General features: G+C 45.9%; 1 protein-coding gene across 1 annotated transcript; it reads left to right on the forward strand.

The window, feature by feature from the left end:
• On the forward strand, positions 1 to 22,589 carry SDAD1 (SDA1 domain containing 1). The gene is made up of 22 exons (XM_028744041.2): positions 1 to 183; positions 610 to 714; positions 2,899 to 2,997; positions 3,866 to 3,976; positions 4,994 to 5,065; positions 5,164 to 5,264; positions 5,384 to 5,441; positions 6,585 to 6,659; positions 8,460 to 8,561; positions 9,162 to 9,231; positions 9,769 to 9,872; positions 10,922 to 10,979; positions 11,815 to 11,873; positions 13,159 to 13,235; positions 13,702 to 13,799; positions 14,165 to 14,241; positions 15,245 to 15,374; positions 16,799 to 16,896; positions 17,220 to 17,410; positions 18,456 to 18,540; positions 19,485 to 19,646; positions 21,652 to 22,589. Exons 1-22 carry the CDS (start codon positions 94 to 96, stop codon positions 21,700 to 21,702), a joined length of 2,073 nt encoding a protein of 690 aa, XP_028599874.2. The 5' UTR covers positions 1 to 93; the 3' UTR covers positions 21,703 to 22,589.
• The last annotated feature ends 1,254 nt before the right edge of the window (positions 22,590 to 23,843 follow it).

Consider the following 23,843-nt stretch of genomic DNA (forward strand, 5'->3'; position numbering starts at 1 on the left):
GATCCAAGATGGCGGCGCCCAGTGGCCGTCGCACGCGGCTCTTCCGGTAAGGTTGGAGGCAGCAGCCGGCAGAGTCCGCGTCGCTCCGCAGCCATGGCCGGCCGCAACAACAACAAGCTGCCCGTCAACCTGCCTCAGCTGCAAAACTTGATCAAGCGGGACCCGCCTTCGTACACCGAGGAGGTGAGGACCAGCGGTCACATAATTCCCATTTCCTGCGCCTTTGGAACTCCCTGCCTCTTGAGAACAGGCAGGCGCCTTCGCTGTGCTCTTTGCGGCGCTGGCTAAAAAAAGAAAGCATCATTGGTTTAGACGAGCCCACCCAGGTGCTTAGAAAGCTGCGGCGATTTTCATCTGTTTTAGGAATGTAACTTTTGCATGCTTTTAAAGTAAGGGTTGAAAGCTTTTCTCGATTTTATTGGCATCATCCCCGGAGGCGCACTCCATAGGCTCCCTAGGCAGACGGATGCCAATACCAAATTGTTTTTACCATTTTGGGTACGTTGCTTTGAGGTCTTTAAAAAAAAACAACATCTCAAATGCAGGTCTTTAAAGCATTTACGTGAAATAAGTTGCGAGGGAAGTAACGCTTTTTTGTCTGTGTTCCAGTTTCTTCAGCAGTATCGCCATTACCAGTCCAATGTGGAGATATTCAAACTGCAGCCAGCAAAGCCCAGTAAAGATTTGGCTGAACTAGTGATGTTCTTGGCACAGGTAAAATGGCAGAATCTATGTGTGGTATGGGAAGCTCTGCTTGGATTAGCGTAGGTCGCTCTCAGTTCCCTTGCAGCCTTAACCACTATTACGGACAGGAGGAAATGGAACGGCTAGCGAAGACCTTATTTACTGATGATGTGTTTGCTCTAAAATAAAAAGAGAGAGAGCAATCGCTTTGATGTTCCTCTGTCTGTAATAAGCTTATTGCTTGACCTTGCTCTGATTTATTTTATATTTATTTATAAATTTTGTATGTCACCCTTCAGCCATAGATTACAAGGACGTTCACAACATAAAAGTAAAAGATAAAAAACACAAAATAAACCATAAAAAGAAGAACTCCCTCTGTGGGATGCCCTCCCACCAGATGTCAAAGAGAACAATAACTCCCAGACTTTTAGAAGACAGCCCATTTTAGGGAAGCTTTTAATGTTTGGACTACTGTATTTTAATATTTGGTTGGAAGCCGCCCAGATTGGCTGGGGAAACCCAGCCAGATGGGTGGGGTATAAATAATATTATTTATTATTATAACAAAAACAAGCCAATAACCCCCTTCTCCTACAAACATGTTTAAAAGGGCATAGGATGAAAATCAGCCTGAGGCCTGGTGGAAAAGGAACATTTTCACCCAGCACCTAAAGCCCAACTTCCCTGGAGAGAGCATTCCACAAATGGGGAGCCACTGCAGAAAAGGCCCTGTTCTTGTATTGCCACCCTCCGGATGGTTGACCTAATTCACTCAGAAGGTTATCATGAGGGTAAATGAAAGATGCATTGCCACAAACTCCTTGGAGGAAGAGTGCTAACAGATATGATGAATCTAATGCAGGAATAGGAGACCAGATGCTGTGGAACTCTCAGCTCCCATCAGCCCCTGCCAGCATGCCCAGTGGTCAGAGAATATATCCAACATCTTGTGGATCAAAGGCTCTCCATTCTTCCTCTGAGATCTGTTGTGTCATCAGCATTGCTTTTTAAAGGTTGCTTTCTTCCTTTACGTGTACCTTGAGGAGGTCCTGTGGCCCTCCAGTTGTTCAACAACGTCTGGCTCCCATCACCCCTGACCATTTGCTGTGCTGACTTGGACTGATAGGAGTTGGAGTCCATAGGAGCCAACTCCAGGGGGCTGGAGTTTATAATACAGTGGTACCTTGGAACGCAGGTGGCGCTGTGGGTTAAACCACAGAGCCTAGAACTTGCCAATGAGAAGGTCGGCGGTTCGAATCCCCGCGACGGGGTGAGCTCCCGTTCCTCGGTCCCTGCTCCTGCCAACCTAGCAGTTCGAAAGCACGTCAAAGTGCAAGTAGATAAATAGGTACCGCTCCAGCGGGAAGGTAAACGGCGTTTCCGTGCACTGATCTGGTTCGCCAGAAGCAGCTTTTTTTTTTTAATTCAAAATTATAACAAGACATATTATCCAAAAACATATCCTTATTTCCCCCCATTTTTCCTCCCTGTTTTGAGTGTTACACTTCCGATTTGAGAGCCACACTTCCGTTTGGAGTTTTGGAGGTCTGCCTGGTTTTGCAATTTATTTTGTGTTTTTGTGGCTCTGTCTCTCTGTGTGTGACTGTGTGGAACCCAGTTCAGCTACTGATTGATTTTGTGACTGCCCTAGAATGTTTATTGCTTTCATTTTATGGATCCTTGGTCTCGTTAGATAGCAAAATCCATCTTAAATTGCTGTTTGGAGGATTGTTATTAAAAATCTGGAATGGATTAATCCATTTTGCATTACTTTCTATGGGAAAGCGTGCTTTGGTTATGGAACAGACTTCCGGAACAGATTAAGTTTGAGAACCAAGGTACCAATGTATAATATAACTGTGGGACCAGGCACCTACAAAGTCAATGAGAAAAGGCGGCAGCGGTGCTGCGTCCAAGAGAGAATTCAGCTCTGCCCTCCGTAGCCAGCCAGCGAGGCACCCTTTCCCAGTGGGTAGGGGTCTCTCTGCCTCTGAGTCCTTCTTCATGGAAAAGGGTGCCTCACTGACTGCAGAGAGGAGGGGGAAGTGGAGCCACTGCAATGCGGAAGTGTGACGTCACATGCGCACGCCTGCACATAGTGCACCCACAATTCTGATGGAAACAGGGCACCCCTGTTGGGAGTCCAACAGTATGTGGGGGGACACATACAGGCTTTCCACTTTATGTCAAGCTTCTCTTCTTTCTGTACAGGTTGGCCACTGCTATCCTGAGTACCTGGCAGACTTTCCACAGCAGCTGAAGGAACTGCTCTCCTACAATCACACAGTCTTGGATGCAGATCTTCGAATGGTGACTCTGATGTTAAAATACTAAAACTTCCTCATCTGGGGCAGGGAATTCTGTAGGGCATGACACCTGCAATTTGGGAAGAAGTTCTTCTTTTCCAGTACCAAGGGGTTGCAGTGGTACAATTCATTTCAGTTCTTTCTCCATGTTTTTTCTCTGCATCTGTGTGACAAAATTTACATGTTGCTCCAAACTCATAGAATCCATGGCAGTGCACATAGGGGTGTGTGTGTTCAACTGAAGGTCATGTGTATGTGGGTTCAGTTGAAAAGGGAGACTTGATACATTGGGGTTTAGAAGCTGGAAGAAATGGCAATGTTGGTATGTTTTATTATTGTTCTTACTATGTTGTAGCTTCCCTTAAGGAAACCTCTACAAAGAAATCACTGAATCAAAAATCTCAGCACATTTGTCAATATAACATTTTTGTTAAAACCTGGTTAAGGATTGCCAGTTGTCATTCTCAACTGTGTGAAAGCTCAGCTCCCAGAAATGGCCAGTTTTGCGAGTTGAACAGAGTATACGAATTTCATTTGCAATACATGTAGATTTTGCATAATGTTGCAATTCCTAGCGGACAAGCAAAGACATATGGAGAGTGTTCAAGTTCTGCTCAATGATCACTAGCAGTCCTGTTGAGCAGGCATGTGAGAACTTGTCACACACGCATTTTCAAGCTTATCACTATGAACATAAGGACTAGAAACTTCCTTTAAAAATAAATTGAAAGCTGATAAACTCAGACTGCTGAATTGTTGAGCACCAGACTCCATGTTTGTACGTATATCATAAAAGCAGTTTTTGTGGCATATAAAAATAAAATAAAAAATCCTGATAACTGGTAACCGGTAACTTCTTTCCCTATTTGCAGACATTTTGCAAAGCTCTAATCCTGCTGAGAAACAAGAACCTTATCAACCCCACAAGTTTGCTGGAACTTTTCTTTGAGCTCCTTCGTTGCCACGACAAATTTTTACGAAAAGTGAGTAGCAAAGTTACTTTCCCTGTCGGTCCTTTCTTATTTGGTCGTAATACGCAGTTTTAAAATAATGGACCGTAGGCGAGCTTGCGCCTTGCCTACATGACTTGGGACCCCTTCTTAAGAGGTTGAATTCCCTGCTGTGAATTGTCATTCCTCCCATTAGCCAGGGGCATGTTTGTTGCATTTACCCTTATATGTGTGGGGTTGGAGGTGGAGGATAACTGCAGTCTGCAGAGCATCCCTGTTCTCCCCCCGCCCCCCAATCACTGGGCCCTCAGGAGGGTTTGATGGAAGTGTTCCAACACAAACAAAACCACAAAGGCTGATGAGGGTCCACTGCCAGTCCTTGCTAGGAGAATTACTCTAGAAGGGGAAGCAGGAACCATAGCTGGAGAGACAGGAAGGATGGTCAGAAGAGCTAGAGTAGAGGAGGGGACCTGGGGGCCAAATGAGAACCTCCAAATCTCTCTACCTGGCCCTCGGGACTCTCCCCAGGCCACATCCCTAACTCACCCTGCTCTGTGTCCTCCTTGAGTGCTTTGGCTTGACTGAAATGGGACCTTGAACAGCGAAGATCCCTCTTGCTTCCTTTTGGGTGTCAATATGCAAACCTCTCCTTTTTGTGTGGCTGGAATGTAGCCTATGCTACGCAGATAAAAGTCTCATCCATTGCTCTTCTCACTTGTGCTCACTCACCGCTGGCATGCAGCCCCCAGAAGGTTGCCAACGAAGGAATGCGGCTCTCCGAGTGAAAAGGGTTCCCCATCCTGGGCTAGAGGCTGCTACTGGGGAGGTCTTTGCAAGAGCAACATGTGTCCAGCAGTGGCCAGAGTCCTGGGCAAAGCCCAGAGACCCCTGGGTTAAAATCACAGCTCTGCCACAAAGGTTAGTGGAGCCTAGTCAACCCACCACACATACTTGCCCATCTATCTCTCTGCTCTAGATTTTCTTTGAAGGAGCTCTGGGTATTTCCAGCTCTTTGTTCCCGCTGTTGCTGAACGTTATTGTTTTTGGCAGACGCTGTACACCCACATTGTGACGGATATCAAGAACATCAACGCAAAGCACAAAAACAACAAGCTGAACACAGTAGGTTGTGGTTTCTGCTTCGAATTCCGGTTTTTGCGGGACAGAATTCTTTCTTGTGAAACCTTTCCCCCTCTTTTTTTCTCTCTCTCTCTCCCCAGACCCTTCAGAACTTCATGTACACTATGCTGCAAGACAGCAATCCAACGGCAGCCAAGATCTCGCTGGATGTGATGATAGAGCTATACAGGAGGAACATCTGGTAAGTGGCTGAGATGGGAAGGAATCCCGTGAGGAACTGCAAGAGAAGATAAAACGTGATGCGTTCAAGTTGCCATTGTTCCTTATTCCAGGGTGTGAACACTTTATTTATTTCTCCAGGAATGATGCCAAGACCGTGAATGTCATCACCACAGCCTGCTTTTCCAAAGTCACAAAGGTAAGAAACTATTTTAGCTTTCTTTTGTTTTGTACAAATTCTAGCAGGGTAGCCACATTGTGTTTTGATGGGATTGTTTTATCATGCGTTTTAGTTACAGTGCATTTTAATTTACAGTTTATTCCACAACTGATACAGTGGAACAGGCTTCCTCAGCCTCGGCCCTCCAGATGTTTTGAGACTACAATTCCCATCATCCCTGACTACTGGTCCTCCTAGCTAGGGATTATGGGAGTTGTAGGCCAAAAACATCTGGAGGGCCGAGGTTGAGGAAGCCTGCAGTGGAACCTCGGTTTTCTAACGTAATCTGTTCTGGAAGTCGGTTCGACTTCCGAAACGTTCGAAAACCGAGGATCAAATGGCTGTCAGCAAGTTCAATGGAGAAAATTGAGAAATGCACCTCGGAAACTGTTCAACTTCTGAGGCGTGTTCAAAAACGGAAGCATTTGCTTCCGGGTTTTCAGCGTTTGGCTTCCGAGACATTCGGCAGCCGAGACATTAGAAAACCGAGGCTTGACTGTAACCAATTCCACAACATGGTTAAACCCCTTAGGGTTTATTCTGGCTTTAAGTGGCGTCTAAGAAATCAGTTGCAGTAAATAATTATTAATCGGTTGCAGCAAAACCAGCAGCAGATTTTTGTGGCACCTTTCTAAGCAGAGGGTTGTATAAACTGAGGGCAGGGAACCTTCCTCAGCCCACAGACCACGTTTCCTTCTGGGCAGCCGCCTGGGACCCACAGGGCAGTTGTGGCCAGGGCAGAGGGAAAAGCAGACGGAGCAATGAATACTAAATTTACCTTTGTACAGTAGGCTGGTTTCTATACACATTTTCACATCCTTCTCTTATCTTGGACGAGCAAGAGGCCTTATCAGAATTCAAGTACACATCCCATCCAGGCAGCGACATTCAATGGCGGTGTGAAACAGGGAGAGTAAAGGGCATGGCCTGAGTTGTATCCCAAGTTCAGTTAGAGAGACTTGGAGAACTGTATTTGGTCCCCAGACCCAAGGCTGGTTTAGTGCTCCAAGAATGAGCCTAGTCTCCACCCAGGCTCACGTGCCAGAAGCTGGCTGTAAAAATAACCGTTTTCTCCTTCTTGTGCGCTTCTCTCCCCGATCCACGCATCTCGCGGCTATTCAGATACTAGTTGCTGGCTTGAAATTTTTCCTTGGAAAGGATGAAGATGAGAAAAGAGACAGTGATTCAGAATCAGAGGTTAGTGCATCTGGGGCGATGACTTTGTGCTAGTTCCTCATGGAGGAGGTAAAAGCAATGTCAGGAATGTGCCACAGGTACATATGCCTGGACAGTATTCTTTCAGAACTCATTTTCCAATTGCTTCTCTGTTTAAGAAACAAAATAACTGGGGGCGGGGGACCCAGGAATTAAGGAGAAGGTTTTTCTTTCTGACATTATATGGAGGGGGCTAGGTTGTTTTTTTAAATCCAGACTTTTCTTCCTGATTGACCCCCCATATGCAATATTAAATTATTATTATTATTATTATTATTATTATTATTATTATTATTATTATTATTGCAACTATTAAAGGAGTAAAAAAAAATCTGCTGACATTAACAATAACAATATTCCAGTGATCCTAACTTAAATGTGTAGGGTTTGTCTAAAAGATATGGATGCTTATAGTTTATATGTTCAAATGCAGAAAGGGCAGTGAACTCTTCAGGGCAATGAATTATGATTATGAATGATTATGGGTGTTTTGTATAATTTAAATTCCATTGACTTTGATGTTGCACTGCTGTGCAAGTTAAGGACTCCATGATGGAAGAAAGGTGCACAAAATTACCGTATTTTTTGCTCTATAAGACACACTTCTCCCTCCTAAAAGTAAGGGGAAATATGGAGCGAATGCAGGCTGTGCAGCTATCCCAGAAGCCAGAACAGCAAGAGGGATTGCTGCTTTCGCTGCGCAGCAATCCCTCTTGCTGTTCTGGCTTCTGAGATTCAGAATAATTTTTTTCTTGTTTTCCTCCTCCAAAAACTAGGTGCGTCTTGTGGTCTGGTGCATCTTATAGAGCGAAAAATATGATATTTCATTTTATTTGTGCCCTGTGCTGAAAAGGCTCTAGAGCAGCTTACATTCAATTAAAAGCAAGACAATCCCTGCTCGCAGGCTTACAATCTAAACAAGAAACATAAAACCAGAAACACAGCATGCAAGGGCGAAGGGACAGAGAGGGAAGAGGGGCCGGGAGCAAACTCAGGCACCAATTCTTAAGTAGTAGTTCTTAAAATGATGAGCTGGCATATAAACAGCTCTGGGGCAGGAGGTGCCTGATGGAGCTGCTTTTTCAGCAGAGCTTGATGGAGTGAGTCTTGCTCCCCATCTCTCCCACTGAGGCAGCCTGATGGAATGGTTTTAACCTTTAAAGCCATATGCGGCCTAGGACCCTCGTACTTACGGGGCCGCCTCTCCTGGTATGTCCCACGGAGGACCTTGGGTCTTCAAACAAAAACATCTTGGAGGTCCCAGGCCACAGGGAGGTTAGGCTGGCCTCAGCCAGAGCCAGGGCTTTTTTGGCCGTGGCCCCGATCTGGTGGAACGCTCTGTCACAAGAGACTAAGGCCCTGTGGGATTTGACATCTTTCCGCAGGGCCTGCAAGACAGAGCTGTTCCACCACCTTTGGCCAGGGCACAGTCTGACGCCCCTACTTCTGTAATCCTCATAGAACTCTAGCCCAATGGTTACCATTAATTTGATTCTGAGTTGATTTTAGAATGTATTTCAATTAATAGATTGCGATTTTATGTAAACTGTGTTACTTTTACTGTTGTTAGCTGCTCTGAGCCTGGCTCCGGTTGGGGAGGGCGGGATATAAATAAAATTATTATTATTATTATTATTATTATTATTATTATTAATAATATTATTACGGGTGACAGACAGAATTACTTTACGGTTCAGCAGGATATGACTACATTCTTTCCCCAGTGCAAGGCTTTGTTTTGAGAGTTAAACCACTCTTCCGTCTCTGATATTCCTTCCCAAGGACGATGGCCCCACAGCAAGGGACTTAATGGTGCGATACTCCACGGGAAGGAAGACCACCAAGAACAAGAAGAAGCTGGAGAAAGCGATGCAAGTCTTAAAGGTGAGCAGCGAGAGGCAGAGCGGTCCAGCAGGTCGATGCTTGGAAAAGGATGCCAGAGTGGCCTGGGCTCAAATCCCCACTCAGCTTTGAAGCTCATTAGATAGATAACGATTAAAATTTCATTATTTGTAACCCAACCATCTGACTGGGCGGATTCCAACAAACATAAAAGCATAATGAAACATTGAACATTAAAAAGTTCCCTGTACAGGTCTGCCTTCAGATGTCTTCTAAAAGTCATATAGTTGTTTACGATCAGAAGGTTGCCGGTGAGCTCCCATTGTTTGGCTCCAGCTCCTGCCAACCTAGCAGTTCAAAAGCACATCAAAGTGCAAGTAGATAAATAGGTACCACTCCGGTGGGAAGGTAAACGGCGTTTCCGTGCACTGATCTGGCTTGCCAGAAGCAGCGTGGTCATGCTGGCCACATGATCCGGAAGCTGTCTATGGACAAACGCTGGCTCCCTCAGCCTATAGAGCGAGATGAGTGCCACAACCCCAGAGTCGTCTGCGGCTGGACCTAACAGTCAGGGGTACCTTTACCTTTAAGTTCTCATTTCCTGCTGAACGTGGCTCTCTCCTGTTTCCCCCCATCACACAGAAACACAAGAAGAAGCGGAAGCCGGAGGTGTTCAACTTCTCAGCGATTCACTTAATCCATGACCCACAAGGCAAGTTCTTGACAGATGCGCTCCTTGCGGAGGATGATATTGAAGCAGAATAGGAAAAGTTGAGAACTTAAAGGGTTTTAGGTGCTGGGTGTAGCAGGATACGGCTCTACCATTGGGTCAGTGGGACACTTGACCTGGAAGACATTGTTATTCCAGCTAAAACCAATGTATACCCTGACTCCTGCACCGTGACAGAACTGCCCCCAAGGGGGAGCAGAATTTCCCTGTAGCTCCTCAGCAAAAATGCCCCTATTGGACAGGGTTTTTTCATTCTCAGAGAAGCATGGATGGAAGCTGTGTGGGAAGGAGGAGTCCCTGAATTTCAAAAAGTCCTGTTGACTTTGTGATCGCTCCTCACAGCCAGCGGCTGTACATTTTTAGATTAGCGGAGGATGGAGTTCTAAGACAACTTTCTACAAAAGCCCTGCAGTGATAACCACAGGATGCTTTGTGACTTAAGGATTTATTTTTGAGCTTTCTTCTACTCTAACTCTACCCCCCTCCCTTCTTCCTTGGTTCCCTTTTTACTTTTTTTAGACTTTTCAGAGAAACTTTTGAAGCAGCTGGAAACTTCAAAGGAGAGGTTTGAAGTGAAAATGATGCTTATGGATCTGATTTCTAGGCTTGTTGGAATCCATGAGGTAGGAAGAAATCTGTAGGTTTAATACAGTTTTCAGCACATGTAGAAAAGCTGTCAGATATTTGGGAGGGGGGTACACACTTCTTCAAGATAAGGGAGCTGTTAAGAGCATTTAAGAGTACTAAAATGATTTTAATCTTCTCCATACTTTTATTATCTTTATAAAAAGTCTTTTTTACTGATCATTTTCATGTTCTGAACAGCTTTGATATTCTAAAAGCTTTTTAGTTGAGTCAAGTGGTGTGTAAATTTTGATAGATGAATACATAAAATATCAGGCATTCTCTGTACTGTATATACAACCACATTTCTTAAAAGTGTGTGCATGCTTTCATTTATTAATATTCACATATGAAAACGTTACGAATGCTTTCATGATGTGATTATGAATAGCACTTTATAACCCCATTCGTTATCCAAAAAGGATGACATTGAAGGCATGGCACGTGAGGAAAAAAGGAATGGGAGGGAGGAGGAAAACAGCAGGCTCACGGACAAGCTCTTAAAGTTACAACTGATGGCAGCGGCCCTGCTGGCTGTCTTTCCTTTGATAAAGAGCAGTTCTTCCTTAGAAAAACCAGATTCGGTCCCTCTCCCCGCCGTCCCCACCCCTGAGCTGCAGCTGGGAATTGTAGCTCTTTGAGGAGGGAATAGGTGGTCTCCTAACAACTCTCAGCACCCTTCACAAACTACAACTCCCAGAATTCTTTGGGGGAAAGCCATGGCTGCTTAGAGTTGCATCAAAGTGCTTTAACTGTATGGTGTGATTGCTACCTAAGGACACCTTTACACTGTGTTGAGCATCCAAAGATTGCTTTTTGCACCATTTATCTTCCCTTTGCTGGGCTGGGCTGGTGCTGTAGCTCCAACATTATTGAAGTCAGGGTTTCCACCTGCTACTGATGCCATTGTAGCTGCTGGCTTTGCCCCAAGTCCCTCTTGCAATGGCACACCCTCCGTTCCCCAGAGATCTGGAGATTTAGTAGTTCACCCGGGGCGAGAAATGAAGGTGCCCATTTGACATCTTGTGGGTGCTCTGTGTCTCCCCAGCTTTTCCTCTTCAACTACTACCCTTTCCTGCAACGATTCCTGCAGCCACACCAGAGAGGTAAGTGGTCACGCGGGTGGCGCTGAGGTCGAAACCACTGAGCCTAGGGCTTGCCGATCAGAAGGTCGGCGGTTCGAATCCCTGCAACGGAGTGAGCTCTTGTTGTTCTGTCCCAGCTCCTGCCTACCTAGCAGTTTGAAAGCACGCCAGTGCAAGTAGATAAATAGGTACCGCTCTGGTGGGAAGGTAAACGGCGTTTCCATCCGGTCTGGTTTCTGCCATGGTGTCCTGTTGCGCCAGAAGCGGTTTAGTCATGCTGGCCGCATGACCCAGAAAGCTGTCTGCGGACAAATGCCGGCTCCCTCAGCCTGAAAGCAAGATGAGCGCCACAACCCCATAGTCGCCTTTGACTGGACTTAACCATCCAGGGGTCTTTTACCTTTACCATCTGCAGCAATGGCAAGATTCTGTCTTGCACCGTGTCAGATCAGTACTGTCTATTGTAGACAGTACTGTGCAGTTCAAATGCACTTCAAAGTAGATAAATAGGTACCACTCTGGCGGGAAGGTAGACAGCATTCCATGCACTGCTCTGGTTTGCCAGAAGCGGCTTAGTCATGCTGGCCACATGACCCGGAAGCTGTACGCTGGCTCCCTTGGCCAGTAAAGTGAAATGAGCACCGCAATTCCAGAGTTGTCCGCGACTGGACCTAATGGTCAGGGGTCCCTTTATCTTAACCTTTACTGAGATGGACATAATAACATTGGCTTTGTGTAGGCAGCTTCCTTTGCTCCTAATATCCCCTCCGTTTTGTAGGCTACCCTAATCTGAAAATGTATCTGTATTTTCCCCATCTCTACAACAGTCTTTTTCTCTTTCACTTTCCCCTTCTAGAAGTTACCAAGATTCTCCTCTTTGCTGCACAGTCCTCCCATCAACTTGTCCCGCCTGAGGTGTGTAATTCATTTATTCGATCATTTATTTATTACATTTCACTTCTCCAAGAAGTTCAAGGGAGTGTACGTGGTTCTCCCCCCTCTCTACTTTCTCCTCACAACCAGCCTGTGAGGCAGGTCATTCTGAGAGAGACAGTAACTAGCTCATGTCGAGCTTCGTGACTGAGTTAGCATTTGAACTGGGGTCTCCCAGGTCTTTGTCAGACATGCTTTCCAAATCACATGGATCTTTCCAAGGGCCAAGAAAGGGCAAAGGGAAGCAACTCCTGAGCCTTCAGGCTTTCAGTGGCCATGTTGAGATGGGTATCACGCCAAGCCACAGTTTCGTGTGGCAAGATCTAGCCACAGCGAGCCTTGGGCTCACACGCTTCCCTCTCTGCCACACCCCTTTATTCCTTCGTCATAGCTGCGGCGTGAAGTTAGCAAGCTTTTGCTTGTACAGCTAGCCATTTTCATCCAGTCTGGCAAACTCTTGTCAATTATCTTTGTCGTTTTTATATATAATCATTTTTATTAGTTTTCAGTTAAAATAATCCAATTATAACCTCATTATAACAATGCCAAGTTATAAAACAATTAATAATAACAATCACTGAGATGCCAAATTATACAATTTAGGTGGCTCCCCACATGCTAGAATTGACAGTTTGATGATTTACTTCATTTCTGCCTTCCAAAATCTTATAAATTCCAATTACGCTCCAGTCAAAATAACAATCCCTTATATCGCAACTGCAGTTTTAATGACTTCCATTCGTATAGACACATTAAATGATGTTAATTGGCTTTGTCTGAAACCTGACAACTTCAAAGCAGCTCGTTCGCATTACCCTTGCATCCACAACCAGCCCTATCTGGTAGACGCCTTCTACACAGTAAATAACTGGGTACTCCAAGTGCAAATGGCCTTGTGTGACAATTGCCCATGGATGTGCTTACTTTGATATTGTGTAGACACCTGCAACGCTGCTACTGACCCTAACTTCTCACACAGTGTGTACAATAACATTCGTTTTTCAAGGTGGTTCTTGGTGTGCCCAATGCATTTCTTGCAAACTTGCAGGCAAGGACGGTGGTTGCCTTTGACCTGTTTTTGTCTCCTGCGTGGAAGTAACTTTTCCAGTGTGAAGTGGCCCAGAGCTAAAGGGAAGATGCTCTGTTTAAGCTTCTAAAGTGCATTTGTACGCTTGCGTGTATGTTCATGGGTGGTGATGAATGCAGTTAAAAAAGCAGCGTCGGCATATCTGGATCTGTCTTACCTCTCGGCTTCCTTTATCGTCAGATTGTCCAGTCAGTGCTGATGACAATAGCCAACAACTTTGTCACGGAAAAAAACTCCGCGGAAGTGATGACCGTCGGGTAAGTAAAACTCTAAAGCTCAGGGACATCTGAGCTTGGATATGCGTGACTCCGGGTGGGAAGTGGCTAGACAAGGGTTTCCCAAACTTGGGTCTCCAGCTGTTTTTGGACTACAACTCCCATCATCCCTTGCTAGCAGGACCAGTGGTCAGGGATGAGGGGAATTGTAGTCCCAAAACAGCTGGAGGGCCAAGTTGGGGAAACCCTGGGTTAGACTGAGCGGAAGTGCTTCTATTTCCTGTTAGGAATGTGCTTCTTAGTTTTCATCTTGTACTACAACTTCCACTGAATAGCAATTTGCCATTACTCACGAAGCAGATGAAACAATGAAAAATAAGTGGATTTGCCTATGCAAGTTGCAGATTCCAGCTTTTTCTAGAGCAGATTTTTGGTCGCTTCCACACTTTTCAAGCGTACCATAATTTTACCATGGATTGATATTTTTAAATGTCTTTAATTTTTCCAGGATTAATGCTATTAAAGAGATATCTGCTAGATGTCCTCTGGCCATGACGGAAGACTTGCTGCAAGACCTGGCCCAGTACAGATCCCATAAAAACAAGAGTAAGTTTGCTACTTTACATGGGCACATATTTGACTTAAGGACATATTTGGGTTTCTCTCCCTGTTAGTTCATGAGGACTAGGAGCCTATTAAGTCTACATTGTGCTCTGTCCCAGGTGCCGGCTGCTTATTCAAAGAATTGCTGGGTTTCTTTGATTCCGTTTACTCCATGAATATTTTATTTGGCTATGATATTTTAGTTCATTTTTATTTTATCGAGAGTTTGGGTGCCCTTTTCATTTGTTTCCGTGAAAAATGGAAAGCGACTTCCAGGAGAAAAGCTAGTTTAATTGAGAAATGTGCTTATAGTCAGTCTGAACCCTGCCCTGAGAACATCTTTGATTCGGTCCCATTTTTCTCTGCAGATGTAATGATGTCAGCAAGAACGTTGATACATTTGTTCCGGTCGCTCAATCCAAAGATGCTGCAGAAAAAATTCCGGGTAAATCATGCCTTGAGTTTTCAATGCTAGTGCGATAACTGGTTTGTTAAACACTTGATAAAGTGCAACTCTGGAATATTATCATCCTTGTGGCTGAATGAAATAGTAGGATGTGGTGGTATGTTGTTCTGGACATTTTAGGGAAAGGGATTGTTCTGCAACCTACAGATTCTGTCTGCTTTCATGGAGTGCAAGGCAAAGAGCTTTCCCTGGAAAACAGGAGACTTGAAATGATTGTTGCATAGTTTTGCCCCTAGCAACAGCTTTTCTCCCAGCAACAGGTCTTCCATAGCAACAGGGTTTCCTTGGTGACCAACTTCTTTATTAGACATGCTCTGAAGGAGAGAAGTGTGGCTGTTACTCTGCCCAGGTGACTGAAGAACAGAGAGGAGGAATGATTCTCCGTACTTTACTTAATTTTTAGACCAGTACAGCCGTACCTTGGAAATCAAACTGCATCTGTTCCAGAAGTCCGTTCAACTTCCAAAACATTTGAAAACCAAATTGCGGCTTCTGATTGGCTGCAGGAAGCTCCTGCAGCCAATCAGAAGCTGCGTCGGATGTTTGGGTTCCAAAAGAATGTTCGCAAACTGGAGCAATCACTTCCGGGTTCGCAGCGTTCGGGAGCCAAAACGTCCGAATTCCAGGGTGTTCAGGATCCAAGGTATGACTCTAGTTGTTTAAGTTGTAGTGTTAATTCTTCAATAAGTACATTAAGCAGAGCTGGAATGGGTGAGGTGTTTATTCCCACATGGGAATTCACCGACAGATGACGTGAGAAAGAAGATTCTGAGAGACGTTTTGGGTGACTCTGCTGACTTAAAAAAGGAAACCCCGTACTGACAGGAGCCCCACTCAACAGAACACACAAAGCCGTCCAAGTCTGTGACCGTCACTACACCTTGTGGATTACAATATTTTGTCTCAAATAAATGATTCCTGTGCAGTTTGTAGCCAGAATGTGTTGCTCCTTTTAAAACACGAACGCTTGGGTTGCTCTTAGGGTAAACCAACAGAAGCCACGTCGGAGGCCAAAATCCACGAATACGGGGCGTTGGATGCCAAAGACTACATCCCGGGAGCTGAAGTCCTAGAACTTGAGAATAAGGGAGGAGATGGGGATCTGGAAGGAGGTTAGTTTTGCTTTTGCGTTTCTGGAGGTCGCCCACTGCTCTGGGCCTGTGGACACATTCGCAAACTGGTGTGGGCGTCACAACGCACTGTGCGGCCTATTCTGGCTGGCTTCTTTCAAGTCAAACTTTAGCAGGGGGAAGAGAGACCCTGTGGGTGCCAGGAAAGGTCTCTGCAGGTGCCATGTTGGTGTTAGAGAGAGAGCAAGCCAGCTTGGTCCATTTCAGGATACATTTCCTGAACTTCTGCAAGTACATTCGCAAACAGGAAATGCTTAGTTGTCTATGTCTGATGTTTACATTTGCTGCCAGTGCTGATAAGGTAACTGAGGCTGCATTGTTCAAGGCATTATGTGGTTGGGAGTGTCTGGATGGATGGAAGTACAGTGGTACCTCGGGTTAAGTACCTAATTCGTTCCGGAGGTCCGTTCTTAACCTGAAACTGTTCTTAACCTGAAGCACCACTTTAGCTAATGGGGCCTCCTGCTGCCACCATGACGCCAGAGCACGATTTCTGTTCTCATCCTGAAGCAAAGTTCTTAACCAGAAGCACTATTTCTGGGTTAGCAGAGTCTGTAACCTGAAGCGTATGTAACCCAAGGTACCACTGTAGTTTTATACCTGCCTTTCCACCCTCCGTGAAAGCCTCTCTGGGATATAACTGGGTCCTCGCAGGTGAGAGATGGGAGAGGGGTATTACATAGTTCATGCCCGCAGACTGTCTCGCCAGAGTGGTGCATGCTCTAGTTATCTCCTGCTTGGACTACTGCAATGCGCTCTACGTGGGGCTACCTTTGAAGGTGACCCGGAAACTGCAATTAATCCAGAATGCGGCAGCTAGAGTGGTGACTGGGAGTGGCTGCCGGGACCACATAACACCGGTCCTGAGAGATCTGCATTGGCTCCCAGTACGTTTCCGAGCACAATGCAAAGTGTTGGTGCTGACCTTTAAAGCCCTAAACGGCCTTGATCCTGTATACCTGAAGGAGTGTCTCCACCCCCATCGTTCAGCCCGGACACTGAGATCCAGCGCCGAGGGCCTTCTGGCGGTTCCCTCATTGCGAGAAGTGAGGTTACAGGGAACCAGACAGAGGGCCTTCTTGGTAGTGGCACCTGCCCAGTGGAACACCCTTCCAGCAGATGTCAAGGCAATAAGCAACTATTTTACTTTTAAAAGACATCTGAAGACAGCACTGTTTAGGGAAGTTTTTAATATTGAATGCTGTATTGTTTTTAACACTCGATTGGAAGCTGCCCAGAGTGGCTGGGGAAACTCAGCCAGATGGGTGAGGTATAAATAATAAATTATTATTATTATGGGGAGGGTACCTTACATGTGTGTGCTTGACTGTGATCATTTGTGTGTGACTCTTACAATTAGGGCTGGGTGATATCTAGCTTCCAACATCTTTTCCCCTCCATTGCAGATGGCTGGGAGACTGCCAGTTCCGCTGAGGAGGAAGATGACGAGGATGGAGAATGGGTTGACGTGCATCATTCATCCGACGAGGAACAGCAAAAGCTAGTGAGTTGCTGCTGCTGCTGCATTTTAGCAAAAACATCTTTAAAATTTATGCACAGAGTTGCTTGCTAGGTGCTTTTGCACAACAGCATTTCATTAAGAAGCTGGGAAGTGTTGGCGGTGAAACTGACTTAAATCCATATGCCTGTGTTGCTGAGGCTAGTGTGCTAGACCTGAACCCTGGAAACATGAACACGGCGGGGCCTCTGTGGTCCAAATTCTGAGTCCTGGCAGAGCCTGGTGTACAAATGCATAACTGCCACAGGGTGGAGTCACTTAGCAATAAAACACCATACTCAGATTTCGTGTGCACTTTTGCTTTAAAGGCAGAACAAATCGAAAGCATGCCTGTGGAAGAGCGGAAGGCCAAGGCGACAGCCGTCAGCAGCAGCAGACTCCTCACCCAGGAGGAGTTCCAGAAAATCCGCCTCGCCCAGCTTAGCAAGGAACTGAAGTCTGCGCCTGGCAAGGCAGCAAAGAGGAAAAACATTGAAATAGAGAATGAGGAGGAGTCCAGGTAAATTATTATTATTATTATTATTATTATTATTATTATTATTATTAGAGTTTATATACCGCCCTATACCCGGGGGTCTCAGGGTGGTTCACAGAATAAAATAAAGGTAAAGGGACCCCTGACCATTAGGTCCAGTCGTGACCGACTCTGGGGTTGCAGTGCTCATCTCGCTTTATTGGCCGAGGGAGCTGGCATACAGCTTCTGGGTCATGTGGCCAGCATGACTAAGCTGCTTCTGGCGAACCAGATCAGTGCACGGAAACGCCGTTTACCTTCCTGCTGGAGCGGTACCTATTTATCTACTTGCACTTTGACGTGCTTTCGAACTGCTAAGTTGGCAGGAGCAGGGACCGAGCAACGGGAGCTCACTCCGTCACGGGGTTTCGAACTGCTGACCCTCTGATCAGCAAGTCCTAGGCTCTGTGGTTTAACCCACAGCGCCACCCGCATCCAAAATCAAGATATAAAACCACAAAATACATAACAACAACAACAACCCAATATCCCACAACAACAACCACAACCCAATAGCCCCTCACCCACATTTTACAACAGCCACATTTTAAAAGGGCATATGGTATCAGTCAGATCAACCAAAGGCCTGGTTAAAAAGGAACATTTTTGCCTGGCACCTAAAGGTGTGCAATGAAGGCACCAGGCAAACTTCCCTGGGGAGAGCATTCCACAGATGGGGAGCCACTGCAGAGAAGGCCTGTTCTCGTGTTGCCACCCTCCGGACTTCTTGAGGAGGAGGCACATGAAGGAAGATGATCTCAGGGTCCGGGTAGGTTCATATGGCGAGAGGCGGTCCTTGAGGCATTGTGGTCCTGAGCCGTTTAAGCTTTTATAGGTCAAAACCAGCACTTTGAATTGGGCCCGGGAATTAATTGGTAGCCAGTGCATGGAACTTGTGCACGAAGTTCCTATGATTTGCTCCAGCCCGTAAAGTTTGTGCAGTCTCAGTGGGCCAGTCATTGTTCTTCTAAAATGGGAGGGGGGGAATAGTTGATGCATGAGGCCATATTATTGCATTTGCTCTTTTCAGGGGAGAGCTGCTTTCGCTCAGGGACATTGAGCATCTTCACAAGAAACCCAAGTCGGATAAAGAGACGCGGCTGGCCACAGCAATGGTGAGGCGTTCTGTCCAAACGGCTTCGTTTATGCTTGAAATGATAGCCAGCCAACATAGCTGAATGTTGGGAGATTTCAGACACCAGAAAGCACTTCACACAGCCTATAGTTGAGCTCTGGAGCTCACTCCCAATAGATGGCAGGGGGGTGGGAATGGCCAGCAATTTGGGTGGCTTCAAAAGAGGTTCGTGACAAATTCACGGGCAATAAGTAGCTACTAGAGAAAAATGGCTGTTTGAAAACTCGGTTGCTGGGAATCACAAATGAGGAGATTGTTGTTGCTCTCAGGCAACCCTGCTTAAGGGCTTCACGTGTGCTTGGCCACTGTGAGGACAGGATCTCGCAGGATCAACTATGAGAGCTGGACTGAGTGGGCTTTTGGTCTGATCCAGCAAGACTCTTCTTGTGTTCAGGAAGATGAGGTTTTTAGATGCTGGGAGAGTGAGGCTTCAGGGTCCATGCCAGTCCCATGATGAGCAAGACCAGTATTATGCAAAGCAGCAAAATTGGGGGAAAGAGGAAGTGTTACACAACTCTAATCAAGTGGCATAACTGCGTGTTGATTGCTAAATTTAACATCTCTTTCTCAGAAGGTCCTGGCTGCAAAAAAATAAAACTATTCTTAGCCCTAAACACACGGAAGTCCACGGGTGTATTAAACGGTCTATCTTTCCAGTGTCAGTCATATCTACCTTCTCAGTCCCATTTCTAACTGATTTCTATTTCCACTTTGCAACTGGAAGAAACTCTCAAGTTCTCTCATTGAAGTCACATAACGGTGGCGTTGCCAGACATTAACCCCCACCTAAAGCTATGCCTATTCTAGCAAGCTTGAATTGCATTAGCGACAAAGTGTTATTTTACATATGTTTTTAAACAAGTAAGAGAACAGTTTGTGTGTGAGTTTTAGCGTTTTTTTCTTTCCTCCCCCTTTCGCTTTTAGGCTGGCAAGACGGGCAGGAAAGAATTTGTGAAGAAGAAATCTAAGCTCAACCCTTTTGCCAGCTCCACGAACAAAGAGAAGAAGAAGCAGAAGAATTTCATGATGATGCGATACAGCAACAATGTCCGGTCCAAAAACAAGCGCTCGTTCAGGGAGAAGCAGGCAAGTTCCTCGCAGCTTTGCTCCCCTTGAAAGATTCTCACACCTGTGAAAAGATCTGGCCAAAGACCCAAAAGGAGGGAGTTAGGAGTGGCAATTTACCACATTGGTGAAATTGCTTTCTTTGCTATATAGTTAAGTTGTTCAACTTCATATTTCAACAAAGGGTACAAAAGGCCTCTTTGGGCACTACTTACTTAAAAACACAGAATTGTAGAGTTGGAAGGGACCATCTAGTCCAACCCCCTGCAGTGCAGGAATCTTTTACCCAACGTGGGGCTCAAACCCACAACCCTGAGGTTAAGAGTCTCGTGCTCCACCAACTGAACTACCGAGTGGAAGGGAGCAGCAGGGCTACACCACTACCTCCACCCTAACAATATGTGGCTGTTCCCAACCCTGCCCATGCACAGATGCCTGAAACCAGCATATTCCTCTCTGTCTCAAGCATCCCCAGATCCTGGAGTCACGCACAGTCAGGGCTCCAGAACCCAGGGAGAAACCTCCATGTGCAAAGATAGATACTTAACTACTTCCCTCCTTCAGATGGGGCCAAGAGGAGCAGCACGTTGTCAGAATAGGGTGCAGTTCCCTTCTGTACTTGCTTCACACAATGTATTCTGTCCAGGGGGCTGAAGTCAGGTTGCCACATGGCATCTCTGGAAGATGAGGTGGTTCCCCCCCCCCCCATTTTTTAAATTTTGTGGTACTGCCTCTTGCAAACAAGCTAAGGGATTTAAAAAGATAAAGGGACCCCTGACAGGTAAGTCCAGTCGCAAACGACTCTGGTTGCAGCGCTCATCTCGCTTCAAAGGCCGAGGCAGCCGGCGTTTGTCCACAGACAGTTTTTCCGGGTCATGTGCCCAGCATGACTCAGCGGCTTCTGGCAAAACCAGAGCAGCTCACGGAAATGCCATTTACCTTCCCGTTGGAGCGGTACCTATTAATCTACTTGCACTTTTTGGAGTGCTTTTGAACTGCTAGGTTGGCAGGAGCTGGGACCGAACAACAGGAGTTCACCCCGTCGCAGGGATTCGAACCACCGACCTTTTGATTGGCAAGCCCGAGGCTCAGTGGTTTAGCCACAGCGCCACCCACAAGGGATTTACTGGAAACCAATAATTGCAGTGGCTATGTAAGAGGAGTACCTTGTCCTAAAGAGAAGGCGGGAAACGGTTTCTAGTTAATTGCAATGGCAGTGATGCTTTCTCGAATCTTCTGCCATGAAAACAGGAGACCTATGTCTTATCAACAGGCTGCAAGGAGCACAGATGCAGCAGGGGTGCCTGTTTTCATGGTGAAGGTGGTACGGTCTGTGCAGTGATGAATGGGTTAGCCTCCCTAGTTCTCAGCACCCCTTAGAACCTGTGCTTACCGCCAACTTCATTCTCACCTTTTCCACATTTCTAAATGCGGGCCTCCGTCCCTCGTGTCTGGATAGAAATAACCGAGAAACGGAAGTGGCTGGTGACATGACAGAAACTGGGATTTCCAGGGCATCAGGCAGAGACTTCCCTTTTGGCGAAGTCACGTTTTGGGGAGGCCCCTTTCAGAAGCAGCTGCTGTTAGGAAAGAATGTCAGCGCAGGGGAATCCCCTGAAGTCAGCAAGCAGGCAATCTTAAAGGAGAAGCACTGTCTGAAGCATGCACCGCCCTTTTCCTTTAAATGAAGAACATCTGATGCTGCAAAGTGTGCTTTTGAGAAGTCCTTTAAGGCAGCCCTTGTGCTGCTCCCATTTCAGGCTGAAACAGGAGTGCGGAGCTCTCTTACAGCCTTCTGAAGTCTCCCTCCATTCCCCGCATAAGCTTTGGAGACTTGCAAAGCCACCCACTTAATAGATGGGCGGGCCACACCTGTTGATCATGTGACATTATGATGTGCAATTGGCAGGGAGGTAGCCCTGCCCACCTCCCAAATTTGGCCTGGTTTCCCGTGCCTGGCTTGGGCGATGGAGTTTAAGTATTACCCAAGTATTGCATGCTGATGTTTATCTTTCTGATTTTGCAGCTGGCGTTACGGGAGGCACTCTTGAAGCAGAGGAAAAGGCTGGTGAAATAACTGGCGTGATGCCAGGACCTGGAAATAAAACCGACTGTGTTAACTAATGAACCCGATCCGACAAAGACATCTCGTACCTGCAATTAACTTCATTTTGCCTGAACTGTTAAATTATGTTTACCACCTTTGGAGCAAGCCAGTATATCAAACCGACTTCAAACCGTGCTTTAACATCCTGACTTGTTCAGAACCGCAATTCCCTAGTTTAGACAAAACAGAGGACTGTAGCTAATTATAGTTAATTCCTGGCTTCCTGGCTTGGTTGTTCCTTCCACGAAGGACAGGGCAAAGGGGCTGTTCATTCATAGCTTTGTAAGCAAAGAGGTGATCATCCAAACCTGGCCATTGGTTGTGGTGGTGAGAGCCAAGTATAATACCTGAAAGGTGTTTCGACCTCGGATGCAAAGATGGAACATAACTTAAAATATATTTCCAACTGGTGGCAGATTAAAGACTAATTATGGCTGCTTCCAGACGACTTGCGTGTTGAGCATTCATTCTGCCTTGTTTGCAGAGAGGTTACACTAAGTTGAGTCGAGCAATTGTCACTTTTGCTCATCAGACTTTTGCGGTATGGAAAAAGATTGTTTTAGGGGTGGGCTTGTTGTGGCAAGGGTGCCTAATCGACTTTAACTGCACAACCTAAAACCACCAGTATGCTGGTCAATTCCACCTGCAAAATAATGAGTCTAGAAGCACTGCTTATTCACGAAAGAACAGTTACTTGGGTCTTAGACCTACATGCTCAGAGGAGCAAACCCTGTGGGCAGCAATGGGATTGATTTAGGAATAAATCTGTGTCTGAGCACAAATTTGTAAATGTTTTACATAGATGGAGGGCTGTAACTTCTGTATTCCTGTAAAATATATTTTAGATCCTTCCCATGGGTACTTGTTAAGAGTGTTATTCTGAGTACAGTGGTACCTTGGTTCTCAAACTTAATCCATTCTGGAAGTCCATTCCAAAACCAAAGTGTTCTAAAACCAAGGTGTGTTTTCCCATAGAAAATAATGCAGAATGGATTAATCCATTCCAGACTTTTAATAACAATCCCTAAAACAGGAATTTAACATGAATTTTGCTATCTAACGAGACCATTGATCCATAAAGTGAAAGCAATAAACAATGTACTGCAGTCACACAATCAGTCAGTAGCTGAACTGGGTTCCACACAGTCACAAAAACAAAACAAAAAAGCCACAAAAACACAAAATAATAGCAATAATAGCAAAAACAGACCTCAGTGTAACACTCAAAACCAAAGCGTGGCACTCAAAGCGGAAGCGTAACACTCAAAATGGAGCATGTTTGGCTTCCAAAAAAAGTTCACAAACCAGAACACACACTTCCGGGTTTGCAGTGTTTGGGTTCCAAGTTGTTTCCGTGCCAAGTCGTTTGTGAACCAAGGTACCACTGTATTGTAAAATTAAGGTGACTAACTTGGCTGAGTCTCATTGGACGTTTGATGTTTGTGTGTGTGTTATGACACTACTGCCCTTCCTAGGGTAGGCAGCAGGGATGGATAACCCATTTTCAGGCCGAGGGCCGCACTGCCTTATGGAAAACTGCAGTCTGGGGGCCGCATTGTGCTAATGGGTGGGGCCAGGGACAGAGGGAGGTGGAGCAACAGGTGCCACAGTTGTCTTGGTAGGATGACCAACCACACAAAAGTCCGAGGCTTCTACACCCAGCTCTCCCCATCCATCGTGGCAATGCAATAGACAATATCATAGGTCAAGGACACATTCCGGTTAGGCAAGAGCTCTGAGTGCAGAGCCAGTAAGCAGCAGCATTATTATTATAAGCAGTGTTGCCTTGGGGGAGGCTGAGAAGCTGCACTTGATCCCTACAGTATTTTCCCACTAATACACATCACATAAGAATGTTGTGGGACAACGGACTGCACCTTTGGGGGTGAAGAAGAGAAGAAGAGTTTGGACTTGATATCCTGCCTTTCACTCCCTTTAAGGAGTCCCTTTCCCTTCCTCCCCCACAACAAACACTCTGTGAGGTGAGTGGGGCTGAGAGACTGCAGAGAAGTGTGACTAGCCCAAGGTCACCCAGCAGCTGCATGTGGAGGAGCAGGGAAGCGAACCTGGTTCACCAGATTACGAGTCCACCACTCTTAACCACTACACCA

The sequence above is a fragment of the Podarcis muralis genome, chromosome 9, assembly GCF_964188315.1.
Source record: "Podarcis muralis chromosome 9, rPodMur119.hap1.1, whole genome shotgun sequence".
In the NCBI taxonomy this organism is placed as follows: domain Eukaryota; kingdom Metazoa; phylum Chordata; class Lepidosauria; order Squamata; family Lacertidae; genus Podarcis; species Podarcis muralis.